The 17,487-nt window shown below is 50.8% G+C and overlaps 1 protein-coding gene across 1 annotated transcript in view; it reads left to right on the forward strand.

The window, feature by feature from the left end:
* The first annotated feature begins 1,347 nt into the window (after positions 1 to 1,347).
* Positions 1,348 to 17,487, forward strand: part of OAS2 (2'-5'-oligoadenylate synthetase 2) — a 19,534-nt gene continuing 3,394 nt past the window's right edge. Inside the window, 10 exon segments of the mRNA XM_015586777.2 lie at positions 1,348 to 3,226; positions 4,749 to 5,019; positions 7,783 to 7,961; positions 9,627 to 9,862; positions 10,353 to 10,494; positions 12,272 to 12,445; positions 13,977 to 14,259; positions 15,968 to 16,155; positions 17,283 to 17,484; position 17,487. The exon segment at position 17,487 is cut by the window's right edge and continues 33 nt beyond it. Of these exon segments, the coding sequence (XP_015442263.2) occupies positions 2,711 to 3,226; positions 4,749 to 5,019; positions 7,783 to 7,961; positions 9,627 to 9,862; positions 10,353 to 10,494; positions 12,272 to 12,445; positions 13,977 to 14,259; positions 15,968 to 16,155; positions 17,283 to 17,484; position 17,487 (2,192 nt within the window). The 5' untranslated portion in view covers positions 1,348 to 2,710.

Genomic DNA, 17,487 nt, shown 5'->3' on the forward strand with positions numbered 1-17,487 from the left:
GGACTCCTGACTCCATTCCGGCAACACCGTCCCTCCTAGTCACAGCTCAGCACAGAAAACAGAAAGTGCTCCAGGAATCGGAAGCAGAAAGAGATCCCGTCTAAACCCCCAAATGGGGTGGAGGAAGTTGAGTTCACCCCTGGACTATTGGTTTCGAGATTAGACCACCATAGCTAAATCAGAAGTCGGGCTGATGCCACTGCAGCCGTCCCCTGCCTCACACCCCCGAAGCTGGGGTCCAGACCCGGGGATGTGGACTCCAGCAGCCACAAACATGTCTCAGGAATTGACAGCCACCAGCACCGCACGAGGGTGGCTTCTGCCTCCCTCCGTTAGCACAATCTAAATTCGAGCCAGCACTGGGGAACAGCATTTGATTGGTGCTTCTGACAGCCCCGTGAGACACCTTGAGGAGGCCACTCCTACGAACACACTCCCCTGCCCCCCACATACACACACCCCACGCTCGAAGGCATTGGACGGACAGACAGCTGCGTGGGTTCTAATGCTTTTGCCGTTTCCTCTTTCCCCTCCCACCAGCTCAACCTTGTCCCTCCCAGCAGCTCCCCTCCCACCCCTCAGGGAACTGAAGATGGTTCTGGCCAGAGAACTGAGACCTCCGTGATCGGTGGGGAGAGCAGCCTGTGTCTCTTCGCCCAGCAGCTGGGACCAGTCCCAGCCCTCCAGTCCCCCCTCTCTGCCAAGCACCTGGAATGGGAGAGCCCTCAGCGGGCAGGCCCAGGGACCCACGGGGGCGGGGAGCTGCTCTGCCCCTGCCCATCCCCACCCCATCTTGTCCTCCCCCCCTCTCATCTATCCCCCACTGGAGACAAAGATCTGTTTTTTTGCCTCGTGTATACCCTCAGACTTGGGCCTCCTGTTCCATCTTCCCCATTAACTCGAGTGACCTGTGTGAGGGACAGATGCTTCACAATGGTGGGTCAAGGACTTTTACTTTTTATTACATAAAAACATTTTAAAAAATAAAATTATAAACTGAAAAGATATATATACTAAAATAAATTACAGTCAGAACTCGCCGGAGTCCGAGAAGCGAGCGTTTCAGCTCCCAGCCCCGTGGCACGTGGAGGAATGGATGCCCAGGGCCGAGGGACAGAGATGCTGTGACCTCCGCTGGGTGGGTGAGGACGTGGTCCATGCCAGAGGGGAGGACCAGGAGACAGCAGCCCTGTTCTCAGGGGATATGTATGGAAGTATTTCAGAGGAAAAAGGTCTGGGCGATTACGATGCATCAATGTAGGTTCATCGACTGTAACAAATGTCCCACTTGGGCGGGGGACGTTGACGGGGGGAGGCTTGCGGTGTGGGAGCAGGGGACATATAGGAAGTCTCTGGGCCTGCTGCCCAATTTAGCTGTGAACCTGAAACTGCTCTAAAAAAAAGTATTTTTTGGTAAAAGTAAAGGGGCATAGCATCAGTGAATGCACTCAAGTGGCTCAATAATCATAATACTGATAACGTATATATGACGTGAGGGCCATATCAATGTTTCAAATTCTTTCAAAATCAAACATTTTAAAAATAATAATAAATAAAGCACAGACTTTAGAATCAGGTAGCGTGGAATTAGAACCTAGCCAGACAACTTACTAGCTGTGTGACCTTGGGCAATGTTTCCACCTCTCTGAGCCTACGGGTTTCACCTAGGAAAGGAGCCTATGACCCCTGCCCAGCTGACCCCTTGATGCTACAGTACAAGTCAGTTAAGGGGAGAGAAGGACCATTCCTGGGCACATGTATTAGGGTTCTCCAGAGAAACAGAACCGACAGGATGTATAAACCTAGATGCTGGGTGAGAATTATTTTAAGAAATTGGCTCATGCTATTGTGGAGGTGGGCAAGTCCAAATTCTGCAGCATAGGCTGGTAGGAGGACCCAGGGAGAAGCCGATGTCACATCTCCAGCCTGAAGGCTATCTGCTGGAGAAATTCCCTCTTCCTCAGGGGAGGTCAGTCTTTTTTCCAATGAAGGCCCTCGACTGATTAGATGAGGCCCACCCACGTTATAAAGAGTAATCTGCTTTACTCATAATCCACTGATTTCAATGTTAATCTCTTAAAAAAAAAAATACCTTCACAGGAAGATCTAGAATAACGTTTGACCAAATATCTAGATACCATGACCCAGCCAAGTTGACGTGCAAAATTAAGCATCACAGCAGAGAAACGTTCTGTTCTCACGCTTTGGAGACGTTTGTCCCTGCGTCACAGGGTCAGCCAGTGAGAGCCCTCTGGGGGTTTTGTTTTCATAGCTCTGGACGCGGGAGTCGCATGTCTGTCTCCACTCTGACCTGGGTACTTTCCGAGACTGTTTTCTGTCCTTGGTGAGTGGGATGAGTGCCCGATGAGGCCCTGCAGGTGTCCACATGCTGAGGAACTGGGCACAGAGAAGCTGCCCCTCTCTGACGCTCTGGGACCTGGCAAAATGAAACCCGCGTCCAGTTCGGCCCTTGCTTTGCGGCGTGTCCCTCAGCAAGCCCATCGCCTCTCTGAGGCTCTTTCTCCTTGCCGCTCTCAAGGAGCCTGAGTTCTCAGGCCGCCGCAAACAGGAAGATGGGGAAAGAGCGTCCCCATCCGCCCGGCCCCCTGTAAAATTTTATTTGCTTACGACACATTTAGATAGCATTTGCTGTGTGCCCGACCCGGTTCTGAGCGTTTTGCACGTATTGTCTCATCCTCGCAGTAACCTGATGGGAGAGGTACCACCGTTACCCCCGTTTTACAGATGGGGACGTCAAGGCACAAAGAGGGAGGGCAGTGTGCTCAAGGACACAGGTCCAGTCTGTATCGAGCCCACAGATGGGCTTCAGAAGCTGTTTCCTCACCAGGACTCAACGGTTGCTGCTGAAAGGCGGGTGACCGCAGCCGAGGGACGGACAGAACCCTGGACTCAGGAAGTCGGCTGGCGATGCTCCTCCCTAAGTTTCAGTTTCCAGTTTCAATTTCCAAGCGGTCTTGGCCGTCAGCCCAGGAGCTGCTCTTCCTCCTCGGCTTCCAGCTCTGCCATTAGCTGTCACCTCAGGACAGCAGGAGCAATGGGAACCTACCGATTGTACCAGATACTTGCCCAGGAGTTGGGTACATTTATCCAGAGATCCCTGAGGCCCTCTGAAGACTGTCAGAGACGGATCGACGAGGCCGTGGAGACCATCTGTGCTGCCCTGCAGGAAGCCAAGGAGCATCCCTTGGTGACGAGTGTGGCCAAAGTGAGTAGAGGGCTGGGATCAGGGATTCTGGGAGCCAGGAGAGTCCCTGACCACCAGATGGCAGAGTGACGTGGCGCTGATCACCTACTGTGTGCTGAGCCCTGGATGCACAAGACATCATCTTATCCTGCCCACCCTCGAGTGAGAGGGTGAGCTATGGTGTAGGGTTTGGGAGCACGGCCTCAGGAGCCGGCTCTGCCCTGACTGCTGTGTGACCAAGACAGGTTACTTAACCACTCTGTAAAATGGGAGAGGAACAATACCCATCTCCAAGTGTGACGAGGCTTAAGCATAGAATGCTTTTCGTACGGGGCCTGGTACATAGTTAGTACCCAGTAACGGAGCTGTGATTACTCACCGTCATGGTTTCTAGCCTCCCCACCTATGGAGCCGTAACCTGAGGCTAAAGGACTTCAGTAAAACCACCCCAAAGGTCGCTCTGTTGTTTTCCAATCTCAAGAGGGGGTCAGGGGCTCTCAACGGTTAGAAATGGTTGGTGCTATGGGCACAAACCCCGGGCCCAGGCTTTTGGGGAGGAAGGGCCCTGGGAAGGTGTCAGGACCCTACTAGGGTGAGAGGGGGTTAGTGACCTCCCAGCCCCACCTCCGTGCTCTCCAGCACTGGCACCCCACGTCTCTGCAGCCACAGTGCCTTCCGGCCTCTGCCCTGACACACAGCCGCGAGCCCCAGCAGTAAAGGCACCCGGACGCTTGGTGTCTCCTGCCCTGCCCAGACGAGGAAACTGAGGCACGGGGAAACTATTTAACCGCTGGCATCAGAGCTGGGAGTTAAGCATCCACTCTTAACCGCCGTGCCTCCCCGCCTCTCATTATTGCTGACTTTTCTTCTCTACTTAAAATAAAACGTACGGAAAGGAAACACACAACGTACGCGTGTGTCACCTGCACTCTGACTGAGACACAAAACGTTCTCAGCCCCCGAGAGCCCCCTGGGACCCCCTATCCTGTCACCACCCTAACCCCAAGGAACCACGCTCCTGACTTCTAATGGCATAGATTAGTTTTGCCATTTTTTTTTTTTTAACTTTGCACAAATGTAAGGTGACCGTCCCTCCCAGTTTGCTTGGGACTGAGGGGTTTTCTGGGAAATGGGTCCCTCGGCGCTAAGAACGAGTGAACCCAATGGGGCGGTCACCCTGAGTGAACGAACTCCTGCACTGTGTGGCTTTAGTGTGTGTGTGCACGTCACCATTTGAGAAGCTCTGCTCTGGATTCTGGGCCCAACTTGTTCGCGACATTTCCGTCGCTCTGCGCCGCATTGACATATTGGCCCACCCGGGTGTGATGGCCGTTTAAAGTGCCTTCGGGTTGGGGCTACTGTGAAAAGTGCTGCTATGGTCATCCGGTCTTCAGGTGGACAGATGGACCCCTGCCACTCCATTTTAAGATTATGGTGACATTTTGAGCTTTTGCTCCTGTCGAGAAATACTCCTACCTGCTGGGGTGCCCCGTGACCCCCCAAAGAGTCCAGAACCTCACATCCACTTCTCTGTTACTGATAGGGTGGCTCTTATGGACGGAAAACGGTCTTAAGGGGCAACTCCGACGGTACCCTTGTCATCTTCGTCAGTGACTTCGTACAATTCAAGGATCAGAAGCAAAGCCAACGTGAAATCCTCAGCAGAATCTGGGACCGGCTGAAAGCCCGTCAGATCGGAAGGAGGCTGGCAGTCGCGGTGGAGACCCAGAGGCCCAGTGGCCGGCTCACCATCCAGCTGTCCACAGAATGGCAGAGCATCCTTTTTGAGGTGCTGCCCGCCTTCAACGTTCTGGGTGAGCCCTCCTGGGTGTCTAGGGGGTGGGGTGGAGGGGTGTGGGTCTGCAGGGGTGTGGTGAGAGAGCAAAGTCAAAGCAGGGGGCAGCAGACAGCCAAGCAGGGTCTCTAGGCTGGGGAGGGAATAGACAGCATTGGTGCTTTCCAAAGTGGGGGGACCACAGGCCTTCGCGAGAGAAGGTCCCTCCTACCTCGGGCTTCCTTTCTTCTCTAGAATTTCTCCCCTATGTCCTAATGGACTTTGGAAGAAATGTCCCAGACTCTAGAGTCTAGAGCAGAGCTTCCCAAATGGTGACATGCACACACACCGCCTGGGAATTGTGTTAAAAAGTAGGTTTTGATTCAGGAGATTGAGGGCAGGGCCCAGCATTCTGTGGTTCAGACCAGCTCCGTGATGCTTCTGCTGGTTCGTGGACCACACTTGAGCATTTAGACCAGAATAAATATTGGTTAGAGAAAAACGATGGGACAAAAACCTGGGAAAAGTTCAGCTGGACAAGCATTTGGTGTCTGCCTTCTGACCAGATGACCCTCCCATGGAAGGCAAGGACCTTCCCTGGGAGACTAATAAGTGACTGGATGGTTGAATGGATGGATGGATGGATGGATGGATGGATGGATGGATGGATGAATAGATGGATGGATGGGTGGAGATATAAAATAATGGATAGATGGTGGATGGGTGAATGGCTGGATGGATGGGTGGATGGATAGATGGGTGTGGTGGACAGGTAGATAGGTGGGCAATGAATGGATGGAAGGAGGGATGGATGGATAAGATGCAGCATAGTTACAGCTTAGGATCGAGTGCAGGTACATATATAATCACAAACTTAAATGCCAGAGGTCAAATTCAACCCTTTATTCAGCAAACGGGGAAACGGATGGAAAGGAATGTTCCCAGGGCCACACAGCCAGTTACTGACAGAACTAGAATAAAAGCCCAGGTCTTCCAAGCCCCAGGCCAGGGTGCCTTTAAGGGGGACACACACGCACGCACACACACACACACACACACGCACGCACGCACACACACACACACCTTGATGACTCACATTCATGGACAGGTGACCGATTTCAGATAAAAATGCACCAACCCGGAAAGGAGGCAGCCCTGAGTTAATACCCTTGTCCCACTACTTATCCACTTTGCCAACTGTAAGGTCAGGCTGTAAACAGCTAGCTTGCAAATGCCTTAGGACGATAAGGGTTGAGAGTACGTGCCTGCCTCAGGAAAAAAGTCAAGCCGAAGAGACAAAGCATGACTCAGAACTCAAGAAATGCCGTTTTCTCCTCTCGTTCGGAGCAGGGTGGTTGGAGACAGGGCCAGAGCGCCCTCTGCTGGGTTCACCCCATCAAGCAAGGATAGTGTGAGAACGAGAAATAAGCTCTTCCTCCCATGCAGTATCCAGAAGCTGCCACCAGATGGTAGTAGAGCTGTATATTCCAAACTAAGATTTTTTTTTCTAAAAGGAAACAGTAGCCACTTTCGGAGAAAAGTAACCCACTGGGGAATTCTTAAATTACCTTTTTTACTAAATATTAACCTAACTAATCTGGCCTACTCTCCACACCAGCTCCAGACCGACTTCCTTCAACTCTACATCGCTCCCCTGCCGTGTGCCATCACGACTCTCTCCCCAGGGTCTTTGACCCAAAATGGGATTCTTCCATTTATTTGACATCCTGATATTTCAGATTCCTCTGTAAGTTATTTGTGAGGCTTGCGTATTTCACTGTACGCGTGTGAATTGTACGGGGCTACAATATGCATGGGATGGAACAAGCACTCAATAAATGTTGCTGTATTATTCCCATTATTGAGCAGGACAGAATATTCTTTCTTTGGACCTCTCTGCACAAACCAAGAGCCCAGAACCCAGCCTGGCTAAGAGTAGGAAGTCAGTGAATACCCTTTGGGGTGGATGCAAAGAACAAGCTGGCTGCCGTCTCTTGGTGGTTGTTTATCTAAAGGTATTCATAAAGAGTGGAGCTCAGCTGACGAGGATGGGAACCTTTTGATTCAATTCTGCAACCTGTGGCCATCTCCCCCAGTGCATTCGCTTTCTCATTCCAACGCCAGTGGTTCTCAGACTTCAGTGAGTACCAGAATCACCTGGGCACTCAGTAAAAACTAGACCGGCCCTAGCTGTCTCCACTCAGGGTCGGAGCTCCTGCAGGACGAATCGGGAGCTTGGAGGCCAAGGCTCATTGACACAGGCGGGGCTCCTGAGCCTGCTTTCTAGGTGAGCTGTGGAGAGTGCACCTGCCCACTGGCCTCCGTTCCCAGCCTCCAGGGCCCTGCCTGCCTTCACCTCACCTGCCTCCTCCAAGTACCTGTCCCCTCGACTCTCTGAACTGGAATACGCACTGGATGGGCTCCATGGCACCATATATTATATGCTATAGGTTAACTTTATCTTCCAGGTGTATGCCTACTGTGCCAACATGACTTTTTAAAGGGACCGTCTTTTCCCTGCTAATTTGGAACTCCCTCTTCTTCATTTATAATCGTGTTTCTCATTTCCTCTGTTTGCTTCTGCTGATCTTGTCTTTAGCCAGCACCATAGTGTTTGCGAGATGGTCATTCTAGATTGCATTTTATTATCCAGCAGGGCGAGCCACCCCCCACCTTTCATGCAAATACACCTGTCCTCTTACAGATGAAGTGATCTGGTACCAAACCACACCCAATCTTTATGGTCGGCTCACTGAGGCCAGATCACGTGATTACCAAAAGTCCTGTTTCTCTTCCACTCCAGGCTTAAGTGAGAAACCCAGCTCCTGGATTTATCGAGAACTCAAAAGATCCTTGGATATGACAAAAGCCAGCCCTGGCGAGTTCTCCGTCTGCTTCACAAAACTCCAGCAGAATTTCTTTAACAATCGTCCCAGAAAACTGAAGGATTTAATCCTCTTGGTAAAGTACTGGCATCAACAGGTAAATTTCAAATTGTATGTCTCCAGCCGTCACCTATTTCCTTTTGCTCGAGATCATTTACATCCAGGAAAGTACAACAATCGTAAGTATATAACTCGATGCGTTTTTTTATATATTTTTAAGCAACACCGGATTAAAATAGGGCACATTTCCTGCACCCCAGCAGGCTGCCTCAAGCCCACTCCCAATTAATACTCTCCCAAACAGCCCACTATCCTCAGCTGTCACCACGAATTTATTTAGCTTGTTTTCAAACTTAGTATAAATGGAATTAATGATACGGTACGTACTTTGTGTTTGCCATCATTTGCTCAGCATTACATCTGAGAGACTTTTCCACATGGCTGCATGTGGTTGTAGCTTTTCACTGTCTCGTAGTATTCCACTGTATTACTATATCACACTTAAATCTATTGTGCTGCTGATGGACATTTGGGTTGTTTGCAGGTTGAGGCTATTAGGAATTAGGTTACTATGAATATTCCCCTGCAGGTGTTTTTGTGAATGTAAACACTCCTTTTTCTTGGGTAAATATGGAGGCATAGAACTGCTGGGTTATAAGGTATGTGTATGTGAAAACATATGTATGTGCGTATACACATGCACATGGCACATACATGTATGCATATACGTGTTCCTAATGATGAATATACACGTATTTAACTTTAGCAAATACAACCAAATACAGACGGACCCTGACTTACGATGATTCGACGTAAGATTTTTTGACTTTACAATGGTGTGGAAGTGATATGCATTCCATAGAAACCATACTTTGAATTTTGGTCTTTTTCTGGGCTGGTGATATGCAGTACGATGCCCTCTTGTGATGCTGGACGGTGGCAGCAAGCCACAGCTCCCAGTCAGCCACACCATCAGGAGGGCAAACAACTGATTCTCTACAGCAGGAGTCCCCAACCACCAGGGCCAACGACCAGTCCTTGGCACGTTAGGAACCAGGCTGAACAGCAGGGGAGCAGCTGGTGAGTGAGTGAAGCTTCATCTGTATTTGCAGCCGCTCCCCAGCACTAGCATCACCGCCTCAGCTCCACCTCAGATCAGCAGGCATTAGAGTCTCATAGGAGCACTGGTCTCTGGTGCCACAAAGGTTGGGGACCATTGCTCTACAGTGCATTGTGTTGCCAGCCCGTCTTGGATACTGTGTTTTGTGTTTTCGCATCCCAATGTGTCTACAAAACACCCATCCGTCCCTTATCTCTGGGGGGAAGAAGAGGAAGGCAATGACTCTTGAGATGAAACTCAAGATAAATACCCAATTATGGGCTAATGCGTGTGTTTTGAGCATGTTTAAGGTAGGCGAGGCTAAGCTATGATGTTCGGTAGGTTAGGTGTGTTCAGTGCATTTTTGACTTACGATAGCTTCAACTTATGATGGTAATCTGTGGTAAGTTGAGCAGCACCTGTAATTTTCCCAAATGCTTGTACCAAATTACACTCCCATCAGCAACGTCTGACACTTTCGAGAGATCCACATCCTCGTCAACACTTGATATTGTCAGTCCATCGAATTTTAGGCATGGTGTCATTTTAGTCACTAGTGGGGGACAGGGACTTCCTATAGATATCTGGTTTCTTGATTTCATACCCCTGTCATTGGAGGAACCGGGTCCCCAAATTAGCCACTGCCCCTTTCTTCTTCCACAGTGCCAGAAAAAGTTGAAGGACCCCTCCCTGCCGCCCTCGTATGCGCTGGAGCTGCTTACAGTCTACGCCTGGGAGCAGGGCTGCGGGGCAGAAGCCTTCGACATAGTGGAAGGCATCAAAATGGTCCTGGAGCTAATCACGCAGTGGAAGCATCTGTGTGTCTATTGGACAGTCAACTACAACTTTGAGGATGAGACGGTCCGGAACATCATACTGGGCCAGATCCGATCCCCGAGGTACCAAGTTTCCCACGGCCCTCTCTCTTTACTGCTTCACCTGCATGCCAGACTGTATCCCCTTAGACGCGGGCTCAGCTCTGTCCGAGGATGGACCAGGAGACGGCCGGCAGCAGTGAGAAGGGAGGGGGAAAGAGGTCTGTCTGAGGGAGAGAGACCTGACCAATGCTTCCCACATTCCGAAGCATCGTCACATTTTGTCCCCCAAACGAACACTCGAGAAGCGCTTTCCCTTAAAGTGGGAAGGGCCTAAGAGAGAAGAAAGGTCGGCAAGAAGAGATCATTTTATTATATCATTAATAGGACATCTGTCAGGCAGGGGACATGGGACCAGAGAGGCTTAGACAAAATGCCTCAGCAATTGAGAGGAACCACGGAAGTTAAAATCCGGGTTCACAGATGTCCGGTCTCGGCCTCTCTCCCCAAAACAGATTTCTCCTCCTACAAGCAGCCCAAATCATTTTTCTTTTCAATCTAATGGAATCCACAGGCCAGTAATCTTGGATCCAACTGACCCGACCAATAACATAAGCAAGGATAAGGCATGCTGGGAACTGCTAAATGGAGAAGCTCAAGTCTGGTTGAATTATCTCAGCTCGAACGAGTCCCCTGGACCATCTTGGAATGTTCTGGTGAGAGGGCTTTCCAAATACAGCTCATGTCATGCTGCGGGGTTGGGGGCGGGGAGCTCTCCCAACACCCAGACCGTGGTCTGATCGAAGATCACCACGTGTCAGTTTCCTAGGGCTGTTGTTACCAAGACCAGTGCATCGGGTGGCTTAAAGCCACAGAAACTCATTCTGGGGGCTCGAAGCCCAAGGTCCAGGTGTCGGCAGGGCTATGCCCCTACTGAAGGGGTGGGGGATTCTGCCATGCCTCTTCCAGACTCTGGTGGTTGCCGGCGATCCTTGGCTTGTGACAGCATCACTCCGATCTCTGCCTCAGTTGTCACATGGCCTCGTCTTTGGTGTCTTCCCGATGTCCTCTCCGGGCATGTCTGTTGGGGCCCACCCCAAAGACCTCGTCTTAACTCGATTACCCCTTGCAAAGACCCTATTTGCAAATCAAGTCACATTCGCAGGTACTGGAGGTTGGGACTTCAACATATCTTTTAGGGGGACACAATTCAATCCGTAGCACACCATGAAGGGCCTCCCCTTCCATTAAAATGACAGTAACGTACAAAACTGAACAAAGACCAGGGGTGAGGGGTGGGATGCGGGGGAGACACCTGCAGGTGAAAGAATTCAGTTAATTCTGCAAGAGAGAAAGCAGGTGGGAAGATGGTAACAGAGAAATGGAGCAGAGTCCCAGGGAAGCCGGTGGCAGTCACCCCCACATGTAGACATGTGGGGCGAGGAGTCACTGTCCTGCCTCCCACAAGTGAGAAGCAAACTGCGTCTGCAGGCTGGCATCCACGGGGAAGGCCCACCAGGAGCAGGACGGTCTCAGGTGGGGCGTCATGACCTGTGGTACGTGGAGCAGAACCTCCACCCCCTGTCCGAACGCTTCTACCGAAGAGGAGAGAACTGTACTTCTGTGCAGGTGTCAGAACCTATTTAGAAATCGGAATACGGTTTCTCTCCGTGAGCGACCTCAAGTGCAAGGGAGTGACAAGCTCCCACCTCCCACGGTCTTGTGTGGTTAGAACATTGTCCCTTCGGACTGAACACGCAGTGCCTGTGATCCCAGGACAGCCTCTCCTGGTGCAGGGGACTGGATAGTGTCTGCCAGCATGCTCAGAAAATGGCCTTCTTTAGAAATAGGGTCTCTGCAGGTGTCACTAGTTAAGGTGAGGTCACCTTGGATTCACATGGGCCCTGAATGCGATGACCACTGCCCTTACAAGATGACACACAGAGACAGGTACAGAGGGGAGAAGGCCATGTGACTATAGGGGCAGGGATCAGAGAGATGCGTCTACAAGCCAAGGCCACCAAGGATTGCTGGAGCCACCAGAAGCTTCAAAGGCAGCGTGTTTAACAGTTGCCGGTAGAACCTGGAGAAGGAACGAGCGTGATCATCGGAAATGTGTAATGGCAACGAGGAACGGGGAGATAAGGGAGGAGTAAAGGAGCAGAGGAAGCAGAAAGGTACTGGACATCTGTAGACGATGCAGCCATCGGTTCGGAGAAGGGTCCAGGTCTTTCCTGAAGGGTAACTGGCGGGCGGGGGGCGGGGGCAACTAGGAGAATTTTGCTCCTGGGGGATCTTGGGTACCACCCTAAATTCTCAAGTCTGTTCCTGGGATGTGTCATTGCAAGAAGAAAAAATGACAAAGGCACCAGCATGAAGGATGGAGAACAGGAGGGAGAGGCAGGGCAGAGGGCCCCAAAGGGCAGGGAAGAAAGGCCGGGACAGGCGGGCTGGGGGCCGGGCCACTCACAGTGGGGCTCTTCCCTCCCCCAGCCAGCACCGCTCTCCGAGACCCCAGGCCATCTTCTGGATAAGTTCATCAAGGACTTTCTCCAGCCCAATAAAACTTTCTTGGATCAGCTCCATAAAGCTGTCGACACCATCTGTACATTTCTTAAAGAAAATTGCTTTAGACATTCGACTATAAAGGTTCAGAAGACTGTCCAGGTGAGCGCTGGCCTTTCTCTTAAGGGGTATTCCTGGCAGGGGGCTAAGCGGTTTCTGGAGCGCAGCCGTGCTCATCCCCTCCAGAGGCTGGAGGGCAAAGGATGAAGGAGGGAAGCTGGGGAGGTCGGCAGATAGGACACCGGTTTTCAGCGGGGGCACTGATGCACTGGGTCTGTCTGCCGTTAACAACACACGCTGGATTCTGTCAGCTTCCGAGAGCTGCCGTTCGGCTTGTAGCTGCATCACTCAGATCTCTGCCTCCCTCTTCCCAACACCTTCTCCTCTGTGCACATCTTCTCCCTTTCTCTTCTCTTCTCAGGGCACTTGGATTTAGGGCCCACAGAGCCCTAATGTAATTATATCTACAAAGACCCTTTCTCCAAATAAGACCACATTGTATGACCGCGCCAGACATATCGTTTGGAGGCGGGGCTTCCATTCAAACCACTGCAGAGTCTAAGCTTGGTGTGTACTGAACCCAAAAGCGACCTCTTTCCTGTTTCAATGACTGGAGCCTGATTCCTCCCATTAACTGGGCTAGAGATTTCAATGGATGGGGCCGGGCCATTCTTGCCCATGGCCCAAAGGCCACAGGTTGACGCTCTCTCCTCTGTCTGCATGAATGAATTGGGTTGAAGAGATTAACTGAGGATCTGTATCCAGGAACTAGAACGCCCTTGCCCTTGCCCCTAACACAGAGCCAGGCATTTACTAGCCATGGGTAAAAGCAGTTTTTTCTCTATACAGATTGAATGAGCTAGTCAGGGACAACCAGGGCAATGAGCGTGAGGGTCGGTGCCCAGAGCAGAGCCCACCACCTACAGATAGAGCCCCAGCCTGCCCGCCACCTGGCAGCTCATGTGGGAGCTGCCAGGCCAGGGCCAGGCAGCGAAGAATGGCTTTTACATTTTTGTGGGAGCTGTTGAAGAGGAGAAGGAGTGGGGAGAGGAGAGGGGAGAGAATGGCGGGGGGCAGAGGCGGGAGGAAGGAAGAGGAGGGAAGTAAAGAAGCCTACGTGGCAGAGACACACGCAGCCTGCAAAGCCTACATTATTCACTACCGGACCCTTTACAAAAAGTCAGCCAACCCCTGAACCTCAGCTACGAATATTCACCCAGTGATCCACAGATTGCAGGAGGAACCAGGCGAGTCAGCGAACAGATGAGAACTTGTAACGTAATGATTGCACTCAGCTGCGTTTCTTTCCGGCCACAGGAATTCAAAGTGAAATATGCTTTAGGAGACATCTTTAGGAAGTTGACTTGTAAAGTAGGTAATCTAGAACCCAGCCTTCGGTCGTTGGTGTGTAAAGAAGCACCTCGAAGGGTGTGCGAACGACCGCCTTTGAACCCGTGTCATTCTATTCGTGTGGGAAAAATGGAACACTCTGCTTCGGCCTCAGCCCTCGCCAAACCCTAACTTGGCACCTACCTGTGGCCACCTTGTTAATCGGCCCAACCGGTGCCAGCCCAGGGCGGCGAGGGGCTGACGGTCTAGAAGATTCTGTATCTCAACATGCCTTTCTCGCCAGGGAGGGTCGGCTGGCAAAGGCACAGCCCTGAAGACTGGCTCCGACGCCGACCTCGTCGTGTTCCCCAGCTCCATTAAAAGCTTCGCCTCCCAGATCACCGAGAGGACCAGTATCATCAATGAGATTCGAGCACAGTTAGCAGCCTGTCAGCGGGAGAAGAAGTTCGAAGTGAAGTTTGAGATGTCCAAATGGAAAGCCCCCAGAGTGCTGAGTTTCTCTCTAAAATCCAAAGAACTCAACGAAAGCGTGGACTTTGACGTGTTGCCTGCATTCAACGTGCTGGGTGAGACGCCCCGGCCCTTAGCGTCTGGAGGAGGAAGGCGGATTCGTGAATAATGGTGGGAGGGAGGGGGAGGGGAGGAAGAGCCACACGGCTTAGTAATGGGTCATGTGTCCGCTGCCCCTAACCAGTGGCATTAATAACGGCAGCAGCACAGAAGTCCGCCCCCCACCCCCACCAACCAATCCCTTTTCCACGGTTTAACTTTCTGCGGTTTCAGTTCCCTGAGGTCAACTGTGGTCCGAAAACATTCAACGGGAAATTTCAGAAGCAATTCGTGAGTTTTAAAGTGCACGCTGTTCTGTACGGCGTGATGAGATCTCACGCCAACCGGACCCTTCTCACTCCCTTTGTCCGGCGTGTACACACTGTAGACGCTCCCTGCCCATTAGGCACTTAGCGGCCGCCTCGGTTATCGGATCACTGTTGGGGTAATTGCAGAGCTTGTGGTCAAGTCACCTTTGTTTTACTTAATAGCGGCCTCGAAGCACAAGAGTAGAGGTGGTGGCAATTCGGAGATGCCAAAAGGAAGCCAAAAAGGGCTTTCTTTAAGTGAAAAAGTATGCAAATATAAGAAAAAACTACATAGAGAGCTTGGTACCACCTGTGATTTCAGGCATCCACTGGGGGTCTTGGCGCGTGTCTCCCCCAGGTAATGGGGGACATACGGTACCTCACACTTGTGTACACTTTCATTCCTCATTTAAATATCCCAAGATGGCCAGGACCCACATCTTATTCTCCCATGGTGTCATTCACAATATCCATCAAAGAATGGGGTACACAAGACTTCTGTACGCATTTGTAGATAAAATGCCTCAAGTATTAGCGAAGGAATTTAAGAACAGACTGTGGGAGGAATTCTGAGACGAAGACAGGAAATCTGGGTGTTCAGCTTTAGTTTTAGGCAGAAATGTCCTTTAGAAATTCAATTCATGGGTGACAGATACATAATGGAGTACTAAAAGAAACAAAAGCTATTTCAGGCATTTTCCGAATTCAAATCAAGAAGACTCTGGCACCTGCCTTCTGGATGGTTCTTAGTGTCTGTCAGAGAGGAAATGACAGTAGAGATTTTTTTTTTTTGTAAAAGCCAAGATATCAAATATTTTTAGCTTTGAGGACCATAATAAGGTGTCTGTCACAACTATTTAACTCTACCATTGTAGCCTGAAGGCAGCACTAGACAACCCATTAAGGAATGGGCATGGCAGTTTCAATAAAACTTTATTTACAAAAACCAGTAGTGGGTTGGATTTAGCCTGGGGGTCGTAGTTAGCCAACTCCCATTCATTGCTGTCCACAAGTGTTTCAGTGATCATGGAAATATTCTATACTTCTTCTCTAAATCTATTGAGAGCTTGAAATGTGGCTAGTGCAACTGAGAAACTAAAATTTTCAATTTGATTTCTCTTTTATTAATTGAAATGCAGACAGCCACTTGGGGGGGCGGGGAGCAGCCGCCATATTGGACAGTGCGAAACTAGATAATATCTTAATAATACCACTTGTATTCCTACGGACTCTGTCATTTTAAAAAAACATCTCATTACTCTAGAGCCTCTCCCACTATCTCAGACATAGTAGTTCAAACACTCTGAGAGTTCAAAGTGATTTCCCAAAATTAAATTACATTTGTCAGAAGTGTTTTTGAAAACTGTTACTTTCCGTGTATATTGAGGCATAACAGAAATTCTCTCCCCTATGCTAGGTCAACTGGAATCTGGCTCCAAACCCAGCCCCAGGGTCTACACTGAGCTTATCTCGCTGTATAAATCTCCAAATGCCCTGAGGGGAGAATTCTCAACCTGTTTTACGGAGCTGCAGAGGGATTTCGTCCTCTCCCGGCCCACCAAACTAAAGGATTTAATTCGTCTGGTGAAGTACTGGTACAAACAGGTAGGACAACTCCCATTCCAGCCGTCTGGTTATTGTTTTTATCCATTGTCTGCAGCCACTGGGAAACCAGCACTTACCGAGTGCTCTGTGTGCCCACTCTCTCCCACGCTGGAGGCCTCACCACAGTTAGGGGATCGGCCCATCTTTAGTTTTGAAGATCTCTTTGCAGTTCCTGTCACAAACCCCGTTAGGCTGGGTCGGATATAGGGCTCTTCCTTCCATTAAAGCTGCTACATGGGGTTTTGGTTTGGTTTGGTCTGGTTTTTGCCTTTGCTCTGATGCCCAAAGAATTCTGCAGGAAGGTGAGGGACTCTGCCTATGAGGTGCAGATGAAGTTGGAGTGTGCGTGCCGGCAAGTTGCCAGCTTGGCTTTCCTGCTGCTCGGTGCCCAGAACTAACAGTCACAGATACTATCTCCTGGAAGGCAGGTTGAAGCTACGGGTGGTACCAAGGGTTGCATTTTCTATAGTGTGGGGTACGCTGCCTTCCCGTCCATCCGCTGTCTCTCACACAGGGTGGTGTCCGAGTATGTTCACGATAACAAACATCTAGCACAATAGCAGCCGTCGCCTGAGATGTCTACTTTCTGTGTCTCGCTCCCTGAAGCCTGAGATGAAGACTGATTTCTATGGTCCTCATCCCAGAAAATGAGAGAAATCGTTCCCCGCCCAGCCCCAGGGTGCTCAGAGGGCTCAGGGCCACAGGGTGACCTCGAAGAAGTCACTTCACTTCCCCAAGCCTCGTGACTTCATCGAAAATGGCAAAATCGTAACGTCTGTTTTGTAGGGTGTTTGAGAGGATCGGGGATGATGCAGGTGAGATGTCTGGTCCCCTCATCAACACGGAGCGGGTTTTGGGTAAATGGCAGCTGTATAGTATAACTCGAGGAAGTCACATATGGTCAAGTAGCAACAAAGAAAGCTGTGTGTGCCGCCTGCGGGCTGCTGGGTGAAGGCCCACGAACCTGCACTGCCCAGGCCTCCCCAGACCAGTCAACCCCACCCGCCCTGCGTTCTGGGACTCGGTGGCCCCAGGAATCCTTCAAGGCCGTCTCTGTGGCTCTCGCCGAGCTCGTCACGCCTCCCTGCCCTGACCAGTGTCATCTGACGCACCCTGTCTTTCTTCAGTGTGAAAGGAAACTGAAGACAAAGGGGTCTCTGCCCCCCAAGTATGCCCTGGAGCTGCTCACCATCTACGCCTGGGAGCAGGGGAGTGGGGTGGAGGATTTTGACACCGCCGAAGGTTTCCGGACGGTTCTGGAGTTGGTCACCCGATACCATCAGCTCTGTATCTTCTGGACGGTCAATTACGGCTTTGAGGATGAGAGAGTGA

Source organism: Pteropus alecto, unplaced genomic scaffold, assembly GCF_000325575.1.
Source record: "Pteropus alecto unplaced genomic scaffold, ASM32557v1 scaffold113, whole genome shotgun sequence".
NCBI lineage: Eukaryota > Metazoa > Chordata > Mammalia > Chiroptera > Pteropodidae > Pteropus > Pteropus alecto.